The sequence below is a fragment of the Nannobrachium achirus genome, assembly GCF_963921795.1.
Source record: "Nannobrachium achirus genome assembly, chromosome: 11".
Lineage (NCBI taxonomy): Eukaryota > Metazoa > Chordata > Actinopteri > Myctophiformes > Myctophidae > Nannobrachium > Nannobrachium achirus.
The window spans coordinates 12038126-12060732 of NC_137820.1; the positions used below are offsets into that span (position 1 = coordinate 12038126).

A 22607-nucleotide genomic window follows, 5' to 3' on the forward strand; every position below is an offset into this window, starting at 1 on the left:
TGATGGTGGAGGGACTTGGAAGAGCATCCGTTCTTCCATCTTCCACCCCATCTAGGCCTGGGGCCAATTCTGATACCTTCACAAATTGGTACCACCCAAGGTGACCTTACATTTTTTACATTTTTGACTTCCTACATGTCTCTAGTTTACATTTTGGTATGATAACCCTTTCTGAGACCCAGCTTAATTGATGTTATCAGCCGCTAGAGTCGGTCTCCCAAAAAATGTTTTCTGGGTATTTTCCTCCTGTATAGAAAGTCGATGGGAGACCGACTCTAGCGGCTGATAACATCAATTAAGCTGGGTCTCAGAAAGGGTTATCATACCAAAATGTAAACTAGAGACATGTAGGAAGTCAAAAATGTAAAAAATGTACGGTCACCTTCGGTGGTACCAATTTGTGAAGATATCAGAATTGGCCCCAGGCCTAATCCTCCTCTCTTTCATTTACAAACCTTGCACTGGTATCTGGAGTGATCTAGATTATGTCTCACAAAGTGCATGGAGACAATCAAGGGTTCCTGGATCACCACCCATATATTTTATAGATTAAACTGGTGCAGTGTGTCTTTCTTTGAAGTATGTTGAACTTGTTTTCAAAAATAAAACTGCTGGCACTGGCAGTCTATTAAATTCTTTTGGGTTTCACAGTCTTGTGTGAGTTGTTTTGTTCGGTTGGGGGGTGTGTGTCTTTCAATCACTTCTTAATGTCGTGGTCGTGGTCCGTTGGGTCGCAGAGGGGGGCCACCTGATTAAAGGAAGACAAAGAAAGAAGAAAATAACTATAACAACGTTTAATGGTTGTATGTGTTCTTATTCTCAGCATTCAAACGCGTGTATCAAAACAGCATCCCGGTATCGGCAGTGGAAGCTTGTGATTGCCTGAACCGGAGGTAGGGAGCGCTCCATTGTGTTCCCCTGGACCGCGCGGAGGTGACGAAATTCAGGAGATTTAACGGCGCTGAGTCGGCTTATGCGACCGTCGCAACGCTCGACTATGCAATGTTTCATAACATATATAATCATAAACATTCTATATTTATAAGGTCTAGTATTATACTTAATAATTGGGACTAATTAAGAACCATTATCATAGTTATAATAGGCCTACATTTACAGTAGTTTAGGCATTTTGGTTTGATAAGGTTGTGGGCAGAACAATTTGTCCTTGTTTGTTATTTGACTATTTTTACTTTAATTATAATTAAAGACACTTCATTGTGAATTAGTGATTATAATAAATAGCCTATGTCATGATTGCTAGATCAGATTGTGGTTATAATAACACCGGCGTGCCTCCGTCATCTCCACCGAAAACAAGCGCTCCCCCATAGTTCCATTGTCGAAACCGGGGTGCTGTTTTGATTCACGCCATTCAAACACACTTGCTGCTTCCAAAAGCATTTCTGTTCAAGACTGACTGTAGTGCAAGTTGCTGCAGAATAACAGTAGTGAAATACATGGTATTCTTTGTTGGAATATAGGAAGTTTTAACATGCATTTACATTGTATTTATTTTATCCAAACACTTATGTGTCACAGTGAAACATGACAAACCTGGGTTAGCCAGCAGGGGAGCGTGGGGTCGAAGGCTCTTGAGAGAGGGAGGTCCTCTGATCCCATGAGGAGCCCCCCGGGGGCCTGGGTGGTATGGTGGAACGTGGTGGGACGGGGGACCACGTGGACCAGGCGCACCGTAGGGGTTATGTGAAGGCGGAGGGCCTCGAGGAGCAGAGGGGCCTAGTGGAGCCCCTGGCCCATGAGGCCCGGGGGCTCGGTGCAAGGACAGCAGTGGAGGTGGTTTGGTTTTAGGGTAGGAGCCTAGAGAGAGAAACGGGACATCACTTTTAAAAACAGCATTGTGGACCATCAGAGATAGAAATGTCCTGATCTGACCTCCCAGTGAATGCTGTATGGCAGGGTTCCCCAATAGGCAGTAGCGGGACAGTAGCGGGGGGGGCTACTGTCTGGCCCCCACCAACCCCAGTAATAATGGTGGTATAAGAGCAGCAACAACACTAGTATATCGTCGTTGTCGGGAGGAAATCTCGTATCTCCAAATGTGTAAGTTCTTTCGCAAATCATACAAGGGTGTCGCACAAAAGTAGTGAAAACAGCAGATCTACAAGCACACAACGCCTCGCTGCTTGTAGATCGGCTGTTTTCACTAGTTTAAATCATTTTTAAAATGATAAATGCAAAACAAATGGTTTTGGACATACAAGATTTTCACCCGACCACGACGACATCTGAACAGTCGCAGGAGTAGCGGGAACGCCGCCGTCACCCCCTGCAATGTTGTGGCCCTCGGCTTGGTACCCTAGACAAAATTCGGCCCTTGGGGAAAACTAATTGGGGAACCCTGCTGTATGATGTGCAGCCCAACATGTTGGTCTTCTTTTATAAAGACATTCTTTGAGGAAAAGTTCCCATTTCAAAACAAAAAAAAGGAAGAACAATGCGTGATGTCTAACCTGATGAACCTAAGAGAGGAGTGGGCTGAGATGGGGAGTGATCCGCTAAGGCCTCAGCTAGCAAGCCCACAGAGCCAGACCCGGATCCAGACTGGAGCTGAGGGGGGCCGACTGGTGTAGGCAGGAGGGGAGGGGGCTTCCCCAGACCTGGAGGTAACATATTCCCCCTCGCCCCCTCAGTAGTGGAGGCTGACGTAGGGAGGAAGAAGAGGGTAGAGTTAGAAAGGTAGAGATTTAATCAGAAAGCATTAACATCAGCAGAGGGACAAAAGAGGTAGTGGTAATTTGGATTGATGGCCAGGCCGGGATGGGGATTACGTTTTCACCTCGTCTGTGTGGCTGACTTTTGTCATCATGGTGATTCTATACCAACCTGTTTTTAGGTTTTGCCCTTAACTATTATAGTCTACTAGTCATCTATCTATAAATGCGACAAATCTCTGTCTGTTTGTTTGTTTGTTTGTAATCCGCGTATCTCGAGAACCGTTCGTCCCACCGGCTTCAGATTCGGCACGCGCGTTCCCCGCCGCCGCGCGGAGTGCAGTGCCGGGCCTCGACCCGACCCGACTCGCGGTTTTCCGAAACCGGCGCGAAACGTTCGGAATCTCCTTATGCGGAGCTGATTGTTGACATCAGGCTGTTCCGGAGGAAATCGGCGCAAGCGCTGAGTCATTGTGACATCACTTCATAAAAGGCTCTGACATCACGTACGCCACATGAGTCAACACAAAATCTCTGTGAATGTGTATGTATGTATGTAATCCGCGTATCTCGAGAACCCTTCTTCCCACCGGCACGCGCGTTCTCCAGATATGGGCATAAAGTCTGACATCAGAGTTTTCCGCAACCGGTACTGTGTGTGCAGAGATCTTCATATATGGGCATAAGTGGACAAAGACAAACAGATGGTCAAAACGGGTCCTATGACAACAGGTATATTGGGGTTTGCATTAAAGGCTGGGGCATTCATGGGGTTTGCATTAAAGGGTGGGGCATTCATTCCCTATTTCAAATTCGGCACGTGCGTTCCCCACCGCAGCAGGTAGTGCAGTGCTCGGCCTCGACCCGACCCGATACACGATTTTCTGGAACCAGCACGAAAGGTTCGGATTCTGATGTCTGACATCAGGATTTTCTGGAACTGGCACTGTGTCTGCATAGATCTCCATATATGGGCATAAAATGGATGCAGACAGACAAATACAGATATCTCCATATATGGGCATAAATGGACACAGGCAAACAGATGGTCAAAGATCTCCATATATGGGCATAAAGTGGACGCAGACAGACAGATACAGATATCTCCATATATGGGCATAAATGGACACAGGCAAACAGATGGTCAAAACGGGTCCTATGACAACAGGTATAATGGGGTTTGCATTAAGTTTGTCTCCTCCATCTGTTTGTCTGTGTCCCTTTATGGAGATCTCTGTATCTGTCTGTGCCTCCGACTGTGTTGCAGACACAGTGCCGGTTCCCCCTTTAATGCAAACCCCATTATACCTGTTGTCATAGGACCCGTTTTGACCATCTGTTTGAAAAAGCGACAGAAATCTCATATATGGGCATAAAATGGACGCAGATAAACATATATCTCCATATATGGCATATATGGGCATACAATGGATGCAGAATCACAAAGATCTCCATATACGGGCATAAAAGGGACACAGACAGACAGATACAGAGATCTCCATATATGGGCATAAAATGGACGCAGATAGACAGATATCTCCATATATGGGCATAAAATGGACCCAGAACTATAACTGCAGTGATCTCCATATATGGACATAAAATGGACACCGACCGACAGACAGATACAGATATCTCCATATATGGGCATAAATGGACACAGGCAGACAAATATAATGGGGTTTGCATTAAAGGGCGGGGCATTCATTCCCTATTTACATTGTTCCGAGTTGGCCAGGTCGCCGACTAGACGCTGGGCCGCCCGAAGGGCGGCCCAGCTTCTAGTACTATAAAATGACACAACTCCCCCATATAGGCCATTTACGTCTAACTAGATTAGATCTAGCAGATTTGGTCAATCAAATTTTTTCTCCCCACAAAAACAAAATGTCAATGTTGAGGGAGTCTATAGAGTGAAACCTCCAAAAACGCTTTCACTTCTTTTCACTGTACACTGTAGAAATTATTTTTCCCTGCAACTTTCTCTGGTCAGGGCAGCTGCAGCCCATGACTGGGTCTTGCTCTTTCGATGGGTCATTCTTTCGACTATGAGAGTCGGCAGGTTAGCTACTCACCCGCGTCACGGTTACCGAGGTTAGGGTTTGGGTTAGGTGTAGGCATAGAGGTTAACATTCACCCACGTCGGCAGGTTAGCTACTCATCTGCGTCGGCAGGTAAGCTTTTCACCGGGTTAACATTCACCCGTGTCGAAAGAATGAACCGTCGAACATATGCTATGTCGCAATATTGACACGCTCTCCAGTTAAAGTAGGTTTTCATTTGTGGGCCCTTAATAAAATGTATGTATTGCGTAAGACGAGAGAGAGAGTATGCTTGGAGAAATAACAATGCTCATGGTGCCACCTTGTGCGTGATCCTGGCGGGAACGCAGATAGTCGGCGATGGTTCCCAGCTCCTCTGGATACATGTGTACTCCCTCTGCCAACAGCAGGAGGAGCTGGCGCGTGTCTGAGGGCACAACGTGGCGCTCGATCTTCTCGCGCTCCAGGAAGTCGTCCACCAGCTCCGATGCCCGCGCCGCAATGTCTGCCGGGTCGCTGGGAGCGTGCTCCTTGACGCGGCCGCCACGGCCGTACTCAGCCGTGACGAAATCCATGGCTTGGTCCTTGGGCATGTTGCGGTGGACTGGGAGCAGAGTGGTAATGTTATGAGGATGAATTGTTTATGTTCAAGGGGATAGATGAAATGGCAGCAGCATTTTATTACATTTTATCATTTGGAGATGGCTTTTGTTTAGAGAACTTTGCAGAGGTGATGAACTGGTGCTTGCAAAGTTTGGCATTGTAAAATATTGCATTTTTGAGTTGGGATTGATAAAATATTTTGTGTGCATGGTACGTGGTGTATTATCATATTTGTTTTGAAGGGGCTTGGCATGGGATGTTTTGTGTGATGTAGTGTAAATTATTATTTTTCTGTCACATTGCTTATGGACATTTTAGCTGGTAATAACATTCATGTTTGTTTGTTTTTCTTTTCTTTGTACAGTAATGTATGTAATGTATGGAAATCAGGCAGGTTAAGGCAACAGTTGTACTGTTTATTTTGTATTACTGTACTGTACATTTGGATGGGTAAAACAGTTACAATATATATTATTTGCTCTACATAAAATAATTTGGGGTTGTTAAATAATGGAACCTCATTATTGTCAAATTATTTAACATGTATTTTTTATGTTGTATTTAACTCATTGAGTGCCAATCCCGAACTAGTTCGGCTTTATTAGCGTATCGCAGAGTGCCGATCCCGAACAAGTTCGGCTTTAAAAAAAAAAAAAAAAAAATTTTGAAAAAAAATTTTTTTTTGTTTTTTTGGACCCCATCAAATCTGGTGAACATGATTTCAATCGCGATTTTGCATGTTCCACCCCCATACAACCCCATCTAACATACAGGGCAGCCATGTTTGTTTACATAACATGTAAAACATAATGGCGATTATCTCAAGAATGCCTGAACGGATTTCCAATCGGATTTTTTTGTTTGAAAGCTGTGAACAAACTGCACAAATCCACTCCAATGCAATCCAGGATTGCATTGGATTTTTTAGAGCTCATTCTTCTCTGTTTTTTTCCCATGCATGAGGTGTGCAAGGTTTAATCATGGCTAAGTTGACGAAAATAAGGCTTCTAAAATGCTTGGTAGCCAATAGCTAACTTCAAGCTAACTTCATCCTCTTCCTGTACATGCACAAAGGAAAGTGTTCAGGCAAGTCATGGCTGCAGGGCTTCTGCATATACCAGCATATCTCTATGGGATTTTCTATGGCCACTGGGCGCCCTCTAGTGGTGAAAGGGGTGGCACTCAAAGAGTTAACCACACCGAATTCAAGTGGTATAGATTCTTGAAAGTGATGATGAACACAAGGGACGATTATTCGTATTAAAAAAGCATGGCATATTATAGATTCTTGGGCATAATTAATTGGGGAAATAATTTAGAGAGACTGATTAAGTTCCACACAAAATAAATTGGTTTGGGAATAGAGTGCAATGCCAATAGAAAGCAGCTCATTAGGGCTCTAAAAGCTTTTATGATTATATTTGCAATATCTAATTTTGACAGTGATACAGTGATAGGCAATTTTGTGCATTTCCTTTAAAGCTATTTATATATTCAAAGGAAATGAGAATGATTGTTGAACTTTATCATATAGGTCAGTGCAGAGTGCAGGTTTTGCACCCACAGCAGCGATTTATTCAGCCTTTTATTTTTCCTCTGATCCAAATGCACCTAAATTGTAGCACGCTACACTATATGTATGTATGATGTCTGTTAAGGTAAGTGGTTCTATTTATTCTCACTGTCTGTTAATTTGTGATTTTTTTTATTTTTTTTTTATTTCTATTGTTTGTGTGAGGACCACATTGGAAATAAGTCCTGGACTTTGAATTTTATCCTCAAACTGAGTTCATGAATTGTAATCTGTGATTACTTGCTTTTCAAATAAACTAAACCGCACTAGATTGTAGAGAGATTGAATAAATATTTGTATTTGTAATGTTTGCTTTCAGTTTTTTGTCCACGTCATAGAAGAGAAATAGAGTGTTGTCATTGAAGGGGTTTTGGTTATTTGTGGGGGGGAGAGAGGGGACTTACTTTTGAGGGATTCTGAGAATATGATAACAGTGCAGGAGGAGAGAGAGACATTTGTCGCCTCAACCAGAATACAAAACGGGGAGCCGTCTGCTCGGACATCCTGAAGGGCCCGCGTCAGGCCCGACTCCGCCTGAAGGTAGAGCATTTCCACAGACAGGCCGCGCTCCTGCAAACACAGCCCTAGCGATTTGGGGTAATCCCTTTGAGAGGAAGAAAAACACTTTGTTAACTTACTTGGCATAGAACTTAACGGGTAACTGGACCATTTGTTGCATGTCTTTTCCTGTGATTTGGTTCACCGTGTCTTGATGAATTCCTAAAGAACTCAAAGAGATATATTTTGTGTGGTAGACACAGCAGACCATTCTGGGTTTCAAAGCAAGTATGGGCGTTCATATTGCGAGATGTACAGTATTTAGAGCAGGCATTGACACTAAGGCTTGCCCACCTGCCCCCGGCAGGTAAATAAAACGTCAGGGTAGGTGAAGTTGGCTTTCAGGTTGCCTGACAGGGCAAGTGCTCATTTGAGAGGGGACACAAATGTCTATAAACACAACACGAGATATCTGTCTAAACACCTGAACCTGGCCAGTGTGCTGTGTCTTCTGGTCTGTGGAATGTAAAATAAGAGCACTATTTAACTATAATGTACTGTTTTTACTGTTGCAACTTTAAAAAAATATAAAATAACAAGTGTGAAACCATAGACATATTCAATCATAGCTAAAGTATTTGGTATTTGGATTTGGAGGTATTGAGGTATGACATTTTATCGCACAGCCCCAGAAAGTAAAGAAATAAGTGTTAAATTGAGCGGTAATTAAAATCGTACCTATCATTTTATAATGGACGATTTACTTTTCGGGCAAGTGGGCATTACCTTTGGGCACGTAGAACATGACCTGTACTTGCCTGATGGGCAAGTGCCTCTGAGACCTTAGTGTCAACCCCTGTAGAGAGAACCTTTGCTGAACCAGGAATTCAATAAGTCAAGCTATGATTTGAAAAAGGTTTTTGTTGGTAGGAAAAATTACTTTCCTTAATTATCAAACAGGATATAAATTAATATGTCCAGCATTACGCTGACAAGATGTTTATGCATGGTTTTGGAATACATGTGAAAATCAAGGTTTACCTGAGGCATAAAGCACGGCATCTATTCTAGATATATAATTTAAATTATACCAGCTATTACAGGTATATAAAGATTCAGAGCAAGAACTTTATCTGACACCAACAAATCTTTGTGCAGTGCCGGTTTATTACAGGATGATTCCCACTCTTTTTTTATTAGCAATGTTCCAAACTATGACACACATTGAATATGTCATGACCTGGGCCTTTCAAGTCAAAATCTCAAAAGGTTTTCCAGCAGGATCTAATAATAATTATCCTATATTACTGAAGAAGAAAAAACATCACTGCTACATTATCAATCCGTGTTGCTGTGGTGAAGTCATGTCATTCCAATGACATAACTTTAGACTTTACTATGGCTCGCTCTTCCTTCTATGGCAATATTTTATTTGAATATGACCAGTAAAATTAAATCTATTGTAGAGTTTAAAAATATTTCTATTATAGCACACTGCAAGGTGCAATTTGGGTAATAGAATGGTTTGTTATGACAATGGTAACCATTAGTCATTTTTCCAGTGTTTTAGCATTGAGATTGAGGGAACCCTAATAATAAGAAATACTTTTATAACAATGTTCAAATATTCTTATAACAGTCAAGTTAAATCAACTGGTCATTAACTTGAGTAAACATAATTTTCAATTAAACAGTGCCCATGTCAGTGAGGAATGTTTTCATACAGTCCTGACACTGAAAATTACCACACTATAACATGAATGAACTAAACCTCTACATTAAACATTAACAATTTGTTAACATTTTTGAGGTCCTGACCATTTTCACACCAGTCACCAGATTTTTGTCATGGGGATATAAAACGTAGTACATTTCAGTCATAAATGAGGCCTTATTGGTATTCTGGACATACTGTGTCAGTCTTATGTGGTCTATGATGTCAGTTATCTCCATATTTGGAAAAAGTTTAATTTTCGCATTTTCCCATTCAAGTCAATGGAGGAATTAATTCACAGATATATAAATTAAACCTATATAACATATCTCTTGGCAAAATGCAAGCAGACAAGTCTCGAAGAAGCTGGTCGATTTGACCCATGTGCGTGCCACCAAAACTGTGGGAGGAGTAGCATGGCAAAATAAAGTTTATCCAGAGAGATGGATGGAAAGAAAGAAAGAATTAAGTGGGACAAGTACTTCACTACTTGTCCCACTTCACTATGACAACCACTTTTTGGATATATGTATACAAAAGCGAGTTGGCCCAGTCAATAACATCAGTGACAAAATTCTTATGAACTCTTAATGTTCCACACACCAGGAGATTTTATTTTGTGTGATTAATTTGTATTTATTTAAACTGCCGTTTGTGCTAAACATACACAGTCATAGAAGGTGAATATTACGTGCCGATAAATGGATAAAGCAATGCAATTCTTAAACCATTTTCACAACTAATGAAAGCACCAACCTGTCTGAATGAAATATCACCAAATTAAGAGTCTGAAATATTTTCATTTTTCGATTGGCTCACACTCCCAGTGTGCTAGTCCCTCTAATCTATGACTGGACAGTGGAAATAAGCCACTTTTTCTATCCATAAAATAGGTATTGTTTGTGCACATACAGTATTTCTACAGGCATTTGGGGAAAAGTGGCGTTGTGGAGGGGACTGCCCATAAGTCTGAAGGTTCATTAGTCCGAATTTAGTTAGGGTTACTGAGGTTAAGGTTAGGGTTAGAGTTAGGCATAGTATTCTAAACAAATTCGGACTAATGAACCTTCGGACCAATGCCATGGCACCGTTGTGGAAATTGGAGGAATGTTTATGAAAAGGCACACGGTTTTGCTATAATAAAGTATTTAGGCCTCCAATCAACAAGGGGTTTCTTCAAAATAAGCCAATAACGATCTTGTGCATTTTTTTGTATTTGTTTATTATTAAACACTGCACCTGTGTGTATGCGAGGGGGAGGGAGCATGTCTGATGGGTATGTCGCAAAGCCATATTATACTATATATGAGATTTACTTTTATACTATTTAAACAGTGCAGCTCGGTCATAACAGATCGGTTTTAGAGATCGGGTAAATTGCTGCTCAGTGATTGAGTAATTCGAAGCGAAAATCAGCCGATTTAAATTGGTGGCCAATCGAGTAAACATAGGGGGAGAAGACAACAGCCTCCATGTAACAAGAAAATCTTGTTAAACAAATGTCGGCCACCCAATCATCAAGGACGATGATACACGAAAGAAGAAGAAGAGTAAACATAACCTGTATAAATTACAGTCTGTTAGTTAAATTACAGTTTTATAACATTTGCATTGAACAATGACATATTTTTCCAGTAAAGTTACTGATATGGCAAAGTTAAGATTCAGCCTTTCAGAACTCTGGCTGTATTTTAACAAGTTGTAGAGTGACTGAAGATGCTGATGTTGGGTAAGGTAACCTTACCTACCTCTTTGTTTAATCTTGTGGCAGCAGACTTAAGTGCAAAGACCTTGCTATGTTTCAGTTAGTATCAGTTCAGTGAAGCCATTTATATGGTAGGTTTTGTGTTCTGTATCTACCTATCTGTAATTAGCAGGAGAATTTTTTGCACCACACTTACGGTTAACAGCAGACATACAAGCTCACGTCGCGTCGCAGTTGCAGTCGTTGTGAGCTTGTAGATCACACTCGGCTGCGGCGCCGGAAGCTCCGTGCAACTTCTGCGCAATGCACGATGGGATGTTGGAAACTTGTGGATTGGTTTCTTAGTTGTGGTGTGTTTTTGTTTTTTTAGAGGACCACAATGGAAATAAGCCTTATTGTGACAAAGAGTGATATTCTTTGTCAAAGAAACAAACATTTGCGTTCTTGGCAATTCATATTATTAAGAGTAATTGATGGAGAGATCCAACTAGTGTATTCAACAAAGATTACACTAACAGGAAGAAAAGCAGAAGTGATATGCTATGGTATGGTGCGGTTGACTAGTACTGCATGTGGCAGTAATGTTTGTGTGGTGTGACCTGTTGTGTATGTCAACAGGGAGGGCATATCATTCCAGGATTATCTGAACACAAAATACGTTTTGAAACCTAAAACCCTTGCTTTAAGTTCTGTATGTGAGCGGTTAATGATCTATAAGAACATTGGTTTCCAATGTATAATTAGGCCTACCCCAAAGTTAACTAAATGTGCCCCTGTTCATATAACCAACCTTTGATCTGTCCCAAGCCACAATAAAATACCAAACAGATTCCTACAACCGTGTAGGCGTGTATCTAATGTTCAGGGCTGTTCCAAAGAAATGGAAAGATGTGGATTGAGCATCACCCCTGGCAGCTGACAAAGCAAAGTACTTACGTGCTCTGGCTGGAGACAGAAAGCACCACACAGTCTGCTGGCTTCCTCTGCTCCTGCACCTGCCTGTAGTACTTCTGGTACAGGGACACGCGTTGTGATAATGACTTAATCTCAACCTCTGCAAACAAAGCACATTGGGGATCACACATTAATAAGTACACAAACATTTAAGCAATGTGCATGCAGCTGCCCTTGAGTAAACAGATGATTATTATGATCAGTTGATTATTGGCCGAGTGACAAGATTTGGGATTTGTTAGAATAGCATAGCAGTACAGATGCACCCCGGTAGTGATAGCAGTGAACAAGTGGGTTTGCATTGGCACTGGCCTCCCGATTCGATTACGATTCAACAGGTAACAATTCGATTGGATTATACGCTACATTGCGATCAGTCAATACAAGCAGTCAGAATACAATATTTATGCCTATCTAAATAGCTATGAATTTATGGGTTCACACTTGTTATTTTTTATTTGTACCAACAGTCAAAACAGCACATTATAGGTTACAACAGTGCTGTAATTTTACATTCCACAGACCAGAAGACTCTACTTTCCCATAACTCGACAAAGCACTTTTATTTTGAAGTCCACTGACCGGACTTCAGCGGTTTACGTTGGTCTGACTGACACGCATTATGCTGACGCTCAGACAGTCAGTTTAGCTTTGACCGCTTGTTGACCAAACACTGCTGGGCTGTCACGGCTGGGATGGAAGGATTATAAACGGCTTGCTTCTTGTTTCACTCGTCAGTTTAAAGGGACGCGACTGTCATGTTTCGGGGCTAAAGGGAACCGCAGCCCATGCATCAAACCGTTTTGTTTTTATTTATCGCAGCATTCGCAGGACGCGATACATACGCCCGCCCGTAGGAGAGTTAAATAGTCCCAAAGTTTTTTTTTTCTACATGGATTCACAGAAAGAAGCTTGAATGAGCTGAAATGGACACTGCGTGAGCTTGTAGTGTCTGGAGCTCATAGCCACTGCAAGTTGAGTGTGAGTGTGTGTGTGTGTGTGTGTGTGTGTGTGTGCACGCGAGAGAGAGAGAGAGGGGTGAAGGAGACAGTCATAGAGCGCTGCGCTCTGGCTACATTCACTCCTGTTGTGTTTAAATAGCCTACTATTAACCAACAGGTCGTGCAAGCAAAACGTAAACTCCACCTGCCCACAAGTTGTATTTACCTGCTACGGTCGGTCAGCCACTGTCAACCCCTATATAAAACAGCTTTAATAATCGATTATGTCACGTTGCTGAATAGATTCAGAATCGTGGACGGCCAAATCGTGACGCATCGCTGATTATTGTTGGCACCACTAAAATATATATATATATACATGTGTATGTATATATATATATATTTTAGTGGTGCATATAAAATGTTATTTTACAATACTGCGGTGCTCTAGCAATGCTACACGCTCAGTCTGCTTTTCAAAACAATTGACTCTGCACTCACTGCAGTTCTTAGACTAGATGCACAGGTGTCTCCCACCCTGAGAAATAGGCGTAACCTACAATGTAACCTACAACCATATAGACATTTTGTGTAAGATCATCTGTCTTAATGGCAGCATAGAGTGAGAACAGGATGTGAAATAACCGAACACTCTCTGTGCCTAGAACTAACAGGGGAAAAAAATGTGTCGGTCTGTTCATCAACTTTCTCTTATACCAGGGGTTTTCAAAGTGGGTGACGGGGCACCCTGGGGTGCCGTGACGGCAGTCCAGGGGTGCCGCGAGATCATTTGATAATATTTGGAATTTATTAGGACACTTGAAAAAATATTATTTTGAATAATTTTAAACTTGAAGTACAAAGTTATTTTCAGTCAGTTCTAACCAAAATGGCTATTATCTCAACGTTTTCCTCGCAACAAGATCACTAAAATATCGTCACTGTCGGGTAGAAACCTTGTATCTCCAAGTTCTAAATGTGTACGTCTTTTGCCCTGCTTCATCATACAAGACCGTCGCACAAAACTAGTGAAAACAGCCGATCTACAAGTACACAGATGCGAGGCGTCGTGTGCTTGTAGATCTGCTGTTTTCACTAGTTTAGTACATGTTATAGATGATAAATACAAATTTCCACCCGACAACGACGATATGCTATAAATATAAGGTGCTGGGAGTGGAAAATTATAATGTAGGGGTGCCTCGGATTAAAAAAATATTCATGTGGGTGCCCTGAGACAAAAAAGTTTGGGAACCCCCGTCTTATACCACCCAAACATTTGCATAATGGAAAACCAAAAAAGGACAGTCGAGTCAAGTTTCGAAAGTGTAATGAAGGACCCCGTTTGTTCCTTCATCAATTTACCAATGCATCCCGTAGAGAAGAAAACAGTCAACCGATGATCAGAAATGATCACTAAAGACACACATTGAAAGAAGCAATCTTACTCTGTTCAGACACAGAACGACATCCTCAATCCTCAGTAGGTTATTCTCTTTTTTGAACAGACCTGACATCATGCTATTTATTTTGGACAGAACAGACATCATGCTATTTATAGTACAAGTTTACAAAAAAACGCCCAAACCAGATCTTCTGGCACTTGAACAATGAGTTTGTTGTGATAAATCAGTTGCAGACTTGCATCAAGGACTATAGGAGCACAGAACTTACTGTATATACGCCCAGACCTGCCAACCCTGGCAAATTTTTTTGAGTACTCATGCGCGCCCACAGCGCCCGCGCAGCGCCCGCGGTGCAAATTTTGTAGTTTTCCCACACAAAACAGTGTATATTTTGGGGGGTTCCACGCGCCTTTTTGGGTGGGACCTTTACAGTTATGTTAACAAAGTTTCACACCAGAAATGTAGCACATTGCATGTCTTGACTTACACTAATAGGAGGCAAGATCAACCTTTTAAATAAAATGCCATTTGGTCTGGTCTGGAGAAAAAGTAGGCTAGCATTACCAGGCAATACAGTAATGTTGCTTTGGCAATATTGTTGACAAATCCTTAATAAAATATATTAACTGCACTTGCTCAGAGTTAGTTAACAATAGACTAGCAAAACAGTCTCACCAGTGACTTAATGAATGAACATACATCAACATAATCATGTTATTCAAATAGCAAAATAGCTTTTCATTGTCAAATAGGCTATTTACATAAACCTGTGTCTTTGTTAATTGAGCAGCCTAAATAAATCCACATTTCTGTGCATGATTTGCATCATGAAGTTGAAAGTATTCAACTCATGTAGGTTTCTATTCCATCCATTAATTGATATAATAGGCCTACAACATTGTGTATAGATCACATACAGCCTAGTCTGTATATTCATTCATATAGGCTGCAGGCTACTCATTGTTGATAGACCATTAATATCTTCATAGACCATTAATATCTTCATAGATTCACAGGTGATACATAATTTGTTCACTGATAATGTTTTTGACAATACACATCGGCATAATTCATATACTCGAGTTAAAGTGGAACAGGCAGCCCAGTATTTTATCCAATCGTGGCCAATGTATGCTTCAGTTCATTGTACTAAGAAAGAACTGGGTCACACGTTTTGACATTTTCCGACTGGTTGCTCGCTGCAACACCGTCGCATGAGAAGTATAACACGGACTTCATACACAACAGCTCCAGGCGGAGCCGCAGCCGCTCGTTTCGTTTCACCAGCGTCGCAAGATAGGTTTAGGTTAGGCATAGTACAAGATTTCACCAATTCTCACCATCGTGGCTGCTATGACATGTGAATTCACCTCAGAGGAGGGTTTTAAAACATTATTATTACCCGTTAGATCGTTGGCAGCACTGAGGGGGGGAACAGTCGATGTGCATCGACTCGCACGACACCACGGCCCTTCTCCGTATCATCTTCTTTATACATTAATCTGATTAATATCGCCGTTATGTATCCGATCGATAACTCGTCGGCGCCGCTGTGAGATGCGTGCATGCTGAACTAAACCAAAACCTTCTTATTATAACTCTATGACCAAAACAAACAGACTCCGTCCGCCAATAGGTTAAATTCTTCTTCTATCGACAAAACGAGCATCGCTTCCGTTCTAGTGCTCCCCAGCGCCATGCGCCCCATTCACACACCATTCATGTGGTGCCTGGGAGGAACTACACGGCAGGGAGATCTTTTTTTTTGCCTCACTTTAAGCCACAACACAACCGAACACAACGCAGAATGTGTTGTGTTACCATCCCCCGATAATGCGTAGCCGTTAGAGGAGTTTGCGTACCTGCGTACAGAGACTAAAATGCGTGCTTACTACGCAAAATGCGTACAGGTTGGCAGGTCTGTACGCCCTGGCAACATGCACACCTTCATTCATTGTGTCCTTTTCAAATGATCGAATGCAGAAACAACTGTTTGAGGCAGGTTTTAAACGCATCTTTTTATGCCGTCACACAGATTGCAAGATAATATCATTTTACCAGTCCAGAACAGGGCTGTCTTCATTCCAGTTCTCTGTATTAAGAATTCTGATACACTTGAGTGGTTCTGTGTATGTGTGAGAAAGCAAGAATTTGCATGATTGACACTATCTCATCAGTGTTATGCATCTGATTCAGTACTGTACACGATGACACAGGTAGCCATGTCGAAATATATCGTTTAAGTAAGTGGTTCTCAACCTGTGGGTCCTCAAATTATTTTGGGGGTTTCGTAAAACAGTAAACAAATCAACATAACGTTTAATTGTATTGCACATTTCTAAAGTTACAATTGAAGGACATTTTAATACCTCCAATAAAAAATTGGTCAAATTGTCAATTATAGGCAGAAATTGTGAAAATAGCCGATCGACATGCTATGTAGATCTGCTATTTTCACAACAAAACCGTGATATACAAAATGTAAAGCCTCAATTCTTAGTGCTCGTCAGGGTGGGGGGGTCACCAGTTAAAATATGATTCTTTAGGAAAAGGTTGAGAACCACTGGTTTAAGCCAATACTGTTTGTATTGGCTTAGAGGTCGTGCCAGGTTGTTCACCTGCCAGACAGCATTGTCTCATGATTACAGTTTACTGAACAACGACTATAAAGAAACAGCCACACACTTGTTCTCAACGCATGAACAACAAGCAGGTGCATGTAACAAGGTAGCCCAACAACATGTTACAATGTCGTAAACTATTTGAACACAATAAGTCTTCACATCGCACATTTGGTGTGCAAGGAATGCGTGTGCAACGAATGCATGGTTGCAATGTATTTTCAAAGAAAGGGTACTGCAGAAAAATAGGATAAAATCTGAATAATCCTTCATAACGCTGATTGGCTAAGTTGGCCGACAATAAATCTAAATATAAGCTACTCACTCTAACTGTGTAAACCAGGGGTTCCCAAACTTTTTTGTCTCAGGGCACCCCATAAATATTTTTTTAAATCCGAGGCACCCCTACATTATAATTTTCACTCCCAGCACCTTATATTTATAGCATATCATCGTTGTCGGGTGGAAACCTTGTATGTCCAAAACCGTTCGTTTTGTATTTATCATCTATAAGATGTACTAAACTAGTAGCTGAGGCCAAACTGGTCAAAAATCATCAAGTTGGTGCACTTGGTGAAGAGTTTCTGATTTTCGGTATGGTGTTAGGTATGGGTATAAGGTTTTCAAAAACCATCACAAACAATTTGGGCTCGCCCCCTAGTGGTCTGTTTGCAATGAATCAAATATTACATACATCAGTATATGGTTCAAACCCCAAATAATTGATGAAAGAGATTTCTCAATGGATTCTGTTACTATTGGGTATGATAAACAACATACTAAAAATTCAGGAAAAAATAACTACCGGAAAGGCTTCATTTTCAAGATGTGGTCCACAATGGCTGCCAGGAGCTTAAAATGCCTATGAACTGGGTTTTAATGTGTAAAAATTCATAAAAAATATGCACTTGGTGAAGAGTTTTTGAATTTTGGCATGGTGTTAGGTATGGGTATAAGGTTTTCAAAAACCATCTCAAACAAGTTGGGCTCGCCCCCTAGTGGTCTGTTTGCAATGAATCAGATATTAGATAGGTCAGTATATTTTAGACCACTAGGGGGTGAGCCCATCTTGTTTGCGATGAAAACCTTATACCCATACCTAACACCATGCCAAAATGTAAAAGTTTAGTTACCAAGTGCATATTTTATATTAATTTTTACACATTAAATAGGCATTTTTAGCTCCTGGCAGCCATCGTGGACGGCATTTTGAAAATGATGCCTTTCCGGTAGTTATTTTTTCCTAAACTTTTAGTATGTTGTTTATCATACCCAATAGTAACAGAATACATTGAGAAATCTCTTGTATCAATTATTTGGGGTTTCAACCATATACTAACACATCTACCATTGAATTCATTGCAAACAGACCACAAGGGGGCGAGCCCAACTTGTTTGCGATGGTTTTTGAAAACCTTATACTCATACCTAACACCATACCAAAAATCAAAAACTCTTCACCAAGTGCAGATTTATTATGAATTTGTACACATTAAAACCCAGTTTATAGGCATTTTCAGCTCCCGGCAGCCATGGTGGACGCCATCTTGAAAATGAAGCCTTTCCGGTAGTTATTTTTTCCAGAATTTTTAGTATGTTGTTTATCATACCCAATAGTAACAGAATCCATTGAGAAATCTCTTTCATCAATTATTTTGGGGTTGAACCATATACTGACATATGTAATATTTGATTCATTGCAAACAGACCACTAGGGGGCGAGCCCAACTTGTTTGCGATGGTTTTTGAAAACCTTATACCCATACCTAACACCATACCAAAAATCAGAAACTCTTCACCAAGTGCACCAAATTGATGATTTTTGACCAGTTTGGCCTCAGCTATAGTGAAAACAGCCGATTTACAAGCACACAACGCCTCGCGATGAGAGGCGTTGTGTCCTTGTAGATCAGCTGTTTTCACTAGTTTTGTGCGACAGAGGTCTCTGCCTGACAGTAATGATATTTTAGTGATTATGTTCCGAGGATAACGTTGAGATAATAGCCATTTTGGTTAGAACTGACTGAAAATAACTTTCTACTCAAGTTTAAAATGATACTAAATATTTTTTCAAGTGTCCAAATAAATTCCAAATATTATCAAATGATCTCGCGGCACCCCTGGACTGCCGTCGCGGCACCCCAGGGTGCCCCGTCACCCACTTTGAAAACCCCTGGTGTAAACCTTAAACTGCTGTGCTGCCTCTGGGCGTCTGATTTTATCCATCTATCTATCTATCTATAATATTCAGTGGTTGAAGTCAGAGTTGGGACAGTTGATTAAGCTTTTGCAGAGATCTTGTACAGGCTCCTCAAAGTGCGTTTCAACATTTTATAGGAAGGGAGTGGGACAGGACAGTGTATTCCGTATCAATTTTTGTGATTAGCGCCTCACTTTCACCTGCATGTCATGAAACAAGCTCACAGTGATGCTAGTAATGGACAGATATTACGAAGTCTCTTTATAGTCCCCAGGAATCCGCGATCACGGAAATTATCGCAGATTTCACCGCGATTCGCGGATTTCACGGACATTCGCGGATGTTGCTGCCGTTCACGGAATAACAGTAAAACCTGACATTACTCCTATAATAAAACGATTTGTAGCCTACGTGGTGAGGCCACTTCATAGGACTTTGCTTCACAGGGCCCTGGGGGAATAGTTTGACTGACGGATGCTGGATGCACATTCCTACATGAAACTGTGTCTTGACATATAGTTCCTCTGTGCCTATGGTCCTGGCAATGACAATGCTAATGCAGAAGAGAATAAATATTACACCTATAAAAGTACTATGGGCATGGTTTGGATGACAATATAGTCTTTGCAACAGAAATTAAATATTAAAAACATTTTTTTTTTTTAAATGTATCTATTTAATATTAGATTTTTATTCTCAAAAACGATTATTTGAATATTTGATTATTCTAACAACTAATTTACAATTAATTAATACAGCTATTTCATGAAGGGTTTTACTTGATTATTAGAACTAAATATTTTTTTGCTTGATAACTGGTCATTTTAGGTTGTTTTTTAATGTCCGCGGAATCAAGAATTGTTTTCCACAGAATTCTGCAGAATCAGGATTGTTCTCCGTGGAATCAAGACTTTTCCCCCCGGGGATTCCTGGGGGGACCATCTTTAGGCATCTGTGTTGCTTCATCTTCAAATGCGTGTGCATTGAGGTTGTGGATTGTAGGGCAACTTGGTGTGGCACAGCCATTTTACCTCACTTTCATTACTACACTTAGTTTGTCATGATACGTACAAATCTCTACCATATTTGTATTGCTGTGTTTGTATTTGAGAAAGCAAGAGCGAGTGAGAGAGAAAACTGCCAAAGGCGCCCTAAGTAACCTTAAATAATACAACATTCAATCTGACTACATCAATAGAGAAAAAACGATGGACAATCTCACCATTTTGTTGATGTTGGTAGCCCTCATACTGCATGTTACCAGTATAGTTTTGCTGTTGTGGATCCACCTCTTCATAACTGAAATGGCAGCAAATCAAGGACATGTTTTGGTTTTCCATCATTAAATGTTTCCTAGAAAACTAGTCATGTTTGTGTAACATTTCTTTTGGGTCCCATAATGACAAGGTTCTACATAAGAGTAAACATAAGACTAAAACATATTTTGTTCCGTACAATGTAGCAGCATAGGTAAAAGTAAAAAAGAAAGTGAAAGAAAAAACAGAGCTTTAAGTCAGTAATAGGATAATAAAAATAGGTTAGCTTATGTACACGGTAGCTTCGCATATTAGAATACAACATCAGAGGCCGCCGCAAGCACCTTGGATGCTATAATGCTTATTAATGCTATCCGACATCCGAGTTGCACTACCAACCCTTACATCCCATTCATCCAAACAGAAAGGATGTATTGATGTCTCTGATGTCTCTGGTGAGCGAAAGGTAATTCAAACCGAGGAGTGCCAAACTGCCGACGGCTATTTTAAAAAATAAAAAAAAGCTGTGACAGATTTGTCTGGTTTTCAGGCTACCGCCAAGCGAGCCATCAGTCGAGCAAGTTATGTCCCGAACTCCTGATAGGGATTAGGGACAGGATCATAAATGATTCCCTCCCCAAACCCCTGGGCAGTTCCATCCACCTGGAATGTGATGCAGTGACTAAGGGTGTCGCCAAGTTAGAGCGATCTGGTAGCTGCATGGTCAGACTAATATCACAGCCTCGATCTTAGGCCATGGCTACACGGAGCTAGATATTTCTGAAGCTGTTGGGGCTTGCAGCCACATGAAGCTGGATATTTCGGCCGCGAAGCTGGATATTTCTTAAACCGGATAAATAAGTGAAGACATTGAAAAATATCTGATTCACTGGATCTGTGTAGACAGGGAACCTGGATATCTCTGAAGACTTTACTGTGTGTGTGCTTGTTAGACCTAGATATCTTTGTCGTGTGGACCTAGATATTTCTCTATGTGGATATCTGAAAAACCAGGATATATGAAATATCCAGCTCCGTGTGGACCTAGATATTTTTCTATGTGGATATCTGAAAAAACTGGATATATGAAATATCCAGCTCTGTGTAGCCATGGCCTTAGTCTGGAATATAAACCTGCCCCATATTTATTACTTGCGCCAGCAACGTGTGCAAGAACTGCGTTTGGTGATTTTGTATGTCGTGGCATATCCGTTTATGAAAATGGTTGTGTTTACGCCCGTAGCCAATCAGGTACCAGCATTCTTGATGACGTCACCATCAACAGCCAATAAGGGACAGCATTCTTGCTGACGTCACCATCAACAAGTGCGACCTGATATAAATAAAAGGGCGCGCTCTGCTGGCGCACAACGCGCAAGTAGGCCATACATCGCCACGACTTCACAAGACGCAAGTTGGCACCTCGACAGAGACGCAGTCTAGTTACATACTGGGCCCTGATTGGCCCCTCTATACTCCGGAGGGAGTGAAATCCAATCACAATCACAAATCTGACGAGGGCAATTTTTGGGCAAATGGCAGATTCGTGTGGTTTCCAGGCTACACATGGCCAATCTTCTTATGGCTCATTTTCCTAGACCTGGTTGCTTATTTCCCCCACAAAATCTGGCAACACTGGTTTGGTTATCAGGCATTTTATTTAGCCATTTTCCCCTCCATTATACCTCAATCATGGACTGGAGTCTCGCTGCCGCTTCCTCTTCTCATTTGGGGGAGGTTTCTAAGTGATCACCGTTATTGTTCGACTCAAAATGAGCTGTTATACCCAAATCGCAAGTGGCTACACGACGTCATCTGTTATGAACCATATTTGTTCGGCGTGTAAACGGTTTGACCACATCCAAATAGCTATGAATCTATACTATGAATTAAGATCTATTGCGTTAAATAAAACTACCGGTACCTTTCTTGTGTGTTGTCTCGTTCCTCTTGTTGTGGCTTGGGGTAGGGAGCTGGTCTCCTGAACGCCCGGTGGGGCTGGGGGCCGCTGCACAAAAACAAAAACATCAGCGCTATGCATTACCGCAGCTACGTTTAGTTAGCTCGTTACCGGGCGGTTAATATATATACACACACGCACACAATGCAATAAATAAAATAAAATCAAAAAATACATACAGTCTGTATGTATTGATCCACACGATGCTGCCGGTGGCTAACGTTAGCTTACTTAGCATTTTGTCAACGCTAAACCCCCCGGCCCTCAATTCAAGGAAGCCCTCCATTTCTTTACCTTCCATTCGGGTTGGGCTGCGGCCGCCTGCCGCCACCGGACGGCTTTGCCCAAGACGCCATTAGACTTGTTGGTAAACCAACTTCAGAGGAAATCCACTCGTTCATTCACGAAATGATTCCTGCTTTGCCTTGACTCTGTGTGTTTAATTCTCACTGTAGCGTA

The 22607-nt window shown here is 41.4% G+C and overlaps 1 protein-coding gene across 2 annotated transcripts; it reads right to left on the reverse strand.

Annotated features, from left to right (window-relative positions):
• Nucleotides 1–259: 259 nt before the first annotated feature.
• On the reverse strand, nt 260–22607 carry LOC308293993 (uncharacterized protein). Of its 2 annotated transcripts, none has more exons than XM_080736684.1 (9): nt 22443–22607; nt 22113–22196; nt 20155–20231; nt 11747–11864; nt 7298–7497; nt 5040–5321; nt 2475–2663; nt 1558–1821; nt 260–748 (listed from the first exon to the last, which is right to left on the reverse strand). In XM_080736684.1, the coding sequence occupies exons 1-9, from the start codon at nt 22547–22549 to the stop codon at nt 705–707; spliced, it is 1365 nt and encodes a 454-aa protein (XP_080592810.1). In that variant the 5' UTR covers nt 22550–22607; the 3' UTR covers nt 260–704. The 2 variants fall into 2 exon arrangements, with proteins under 2 accessions (XP_080592810.1, XP_080592811.1); XM_080736685.1 differs by having other exon boundaries at nt 22328–22446.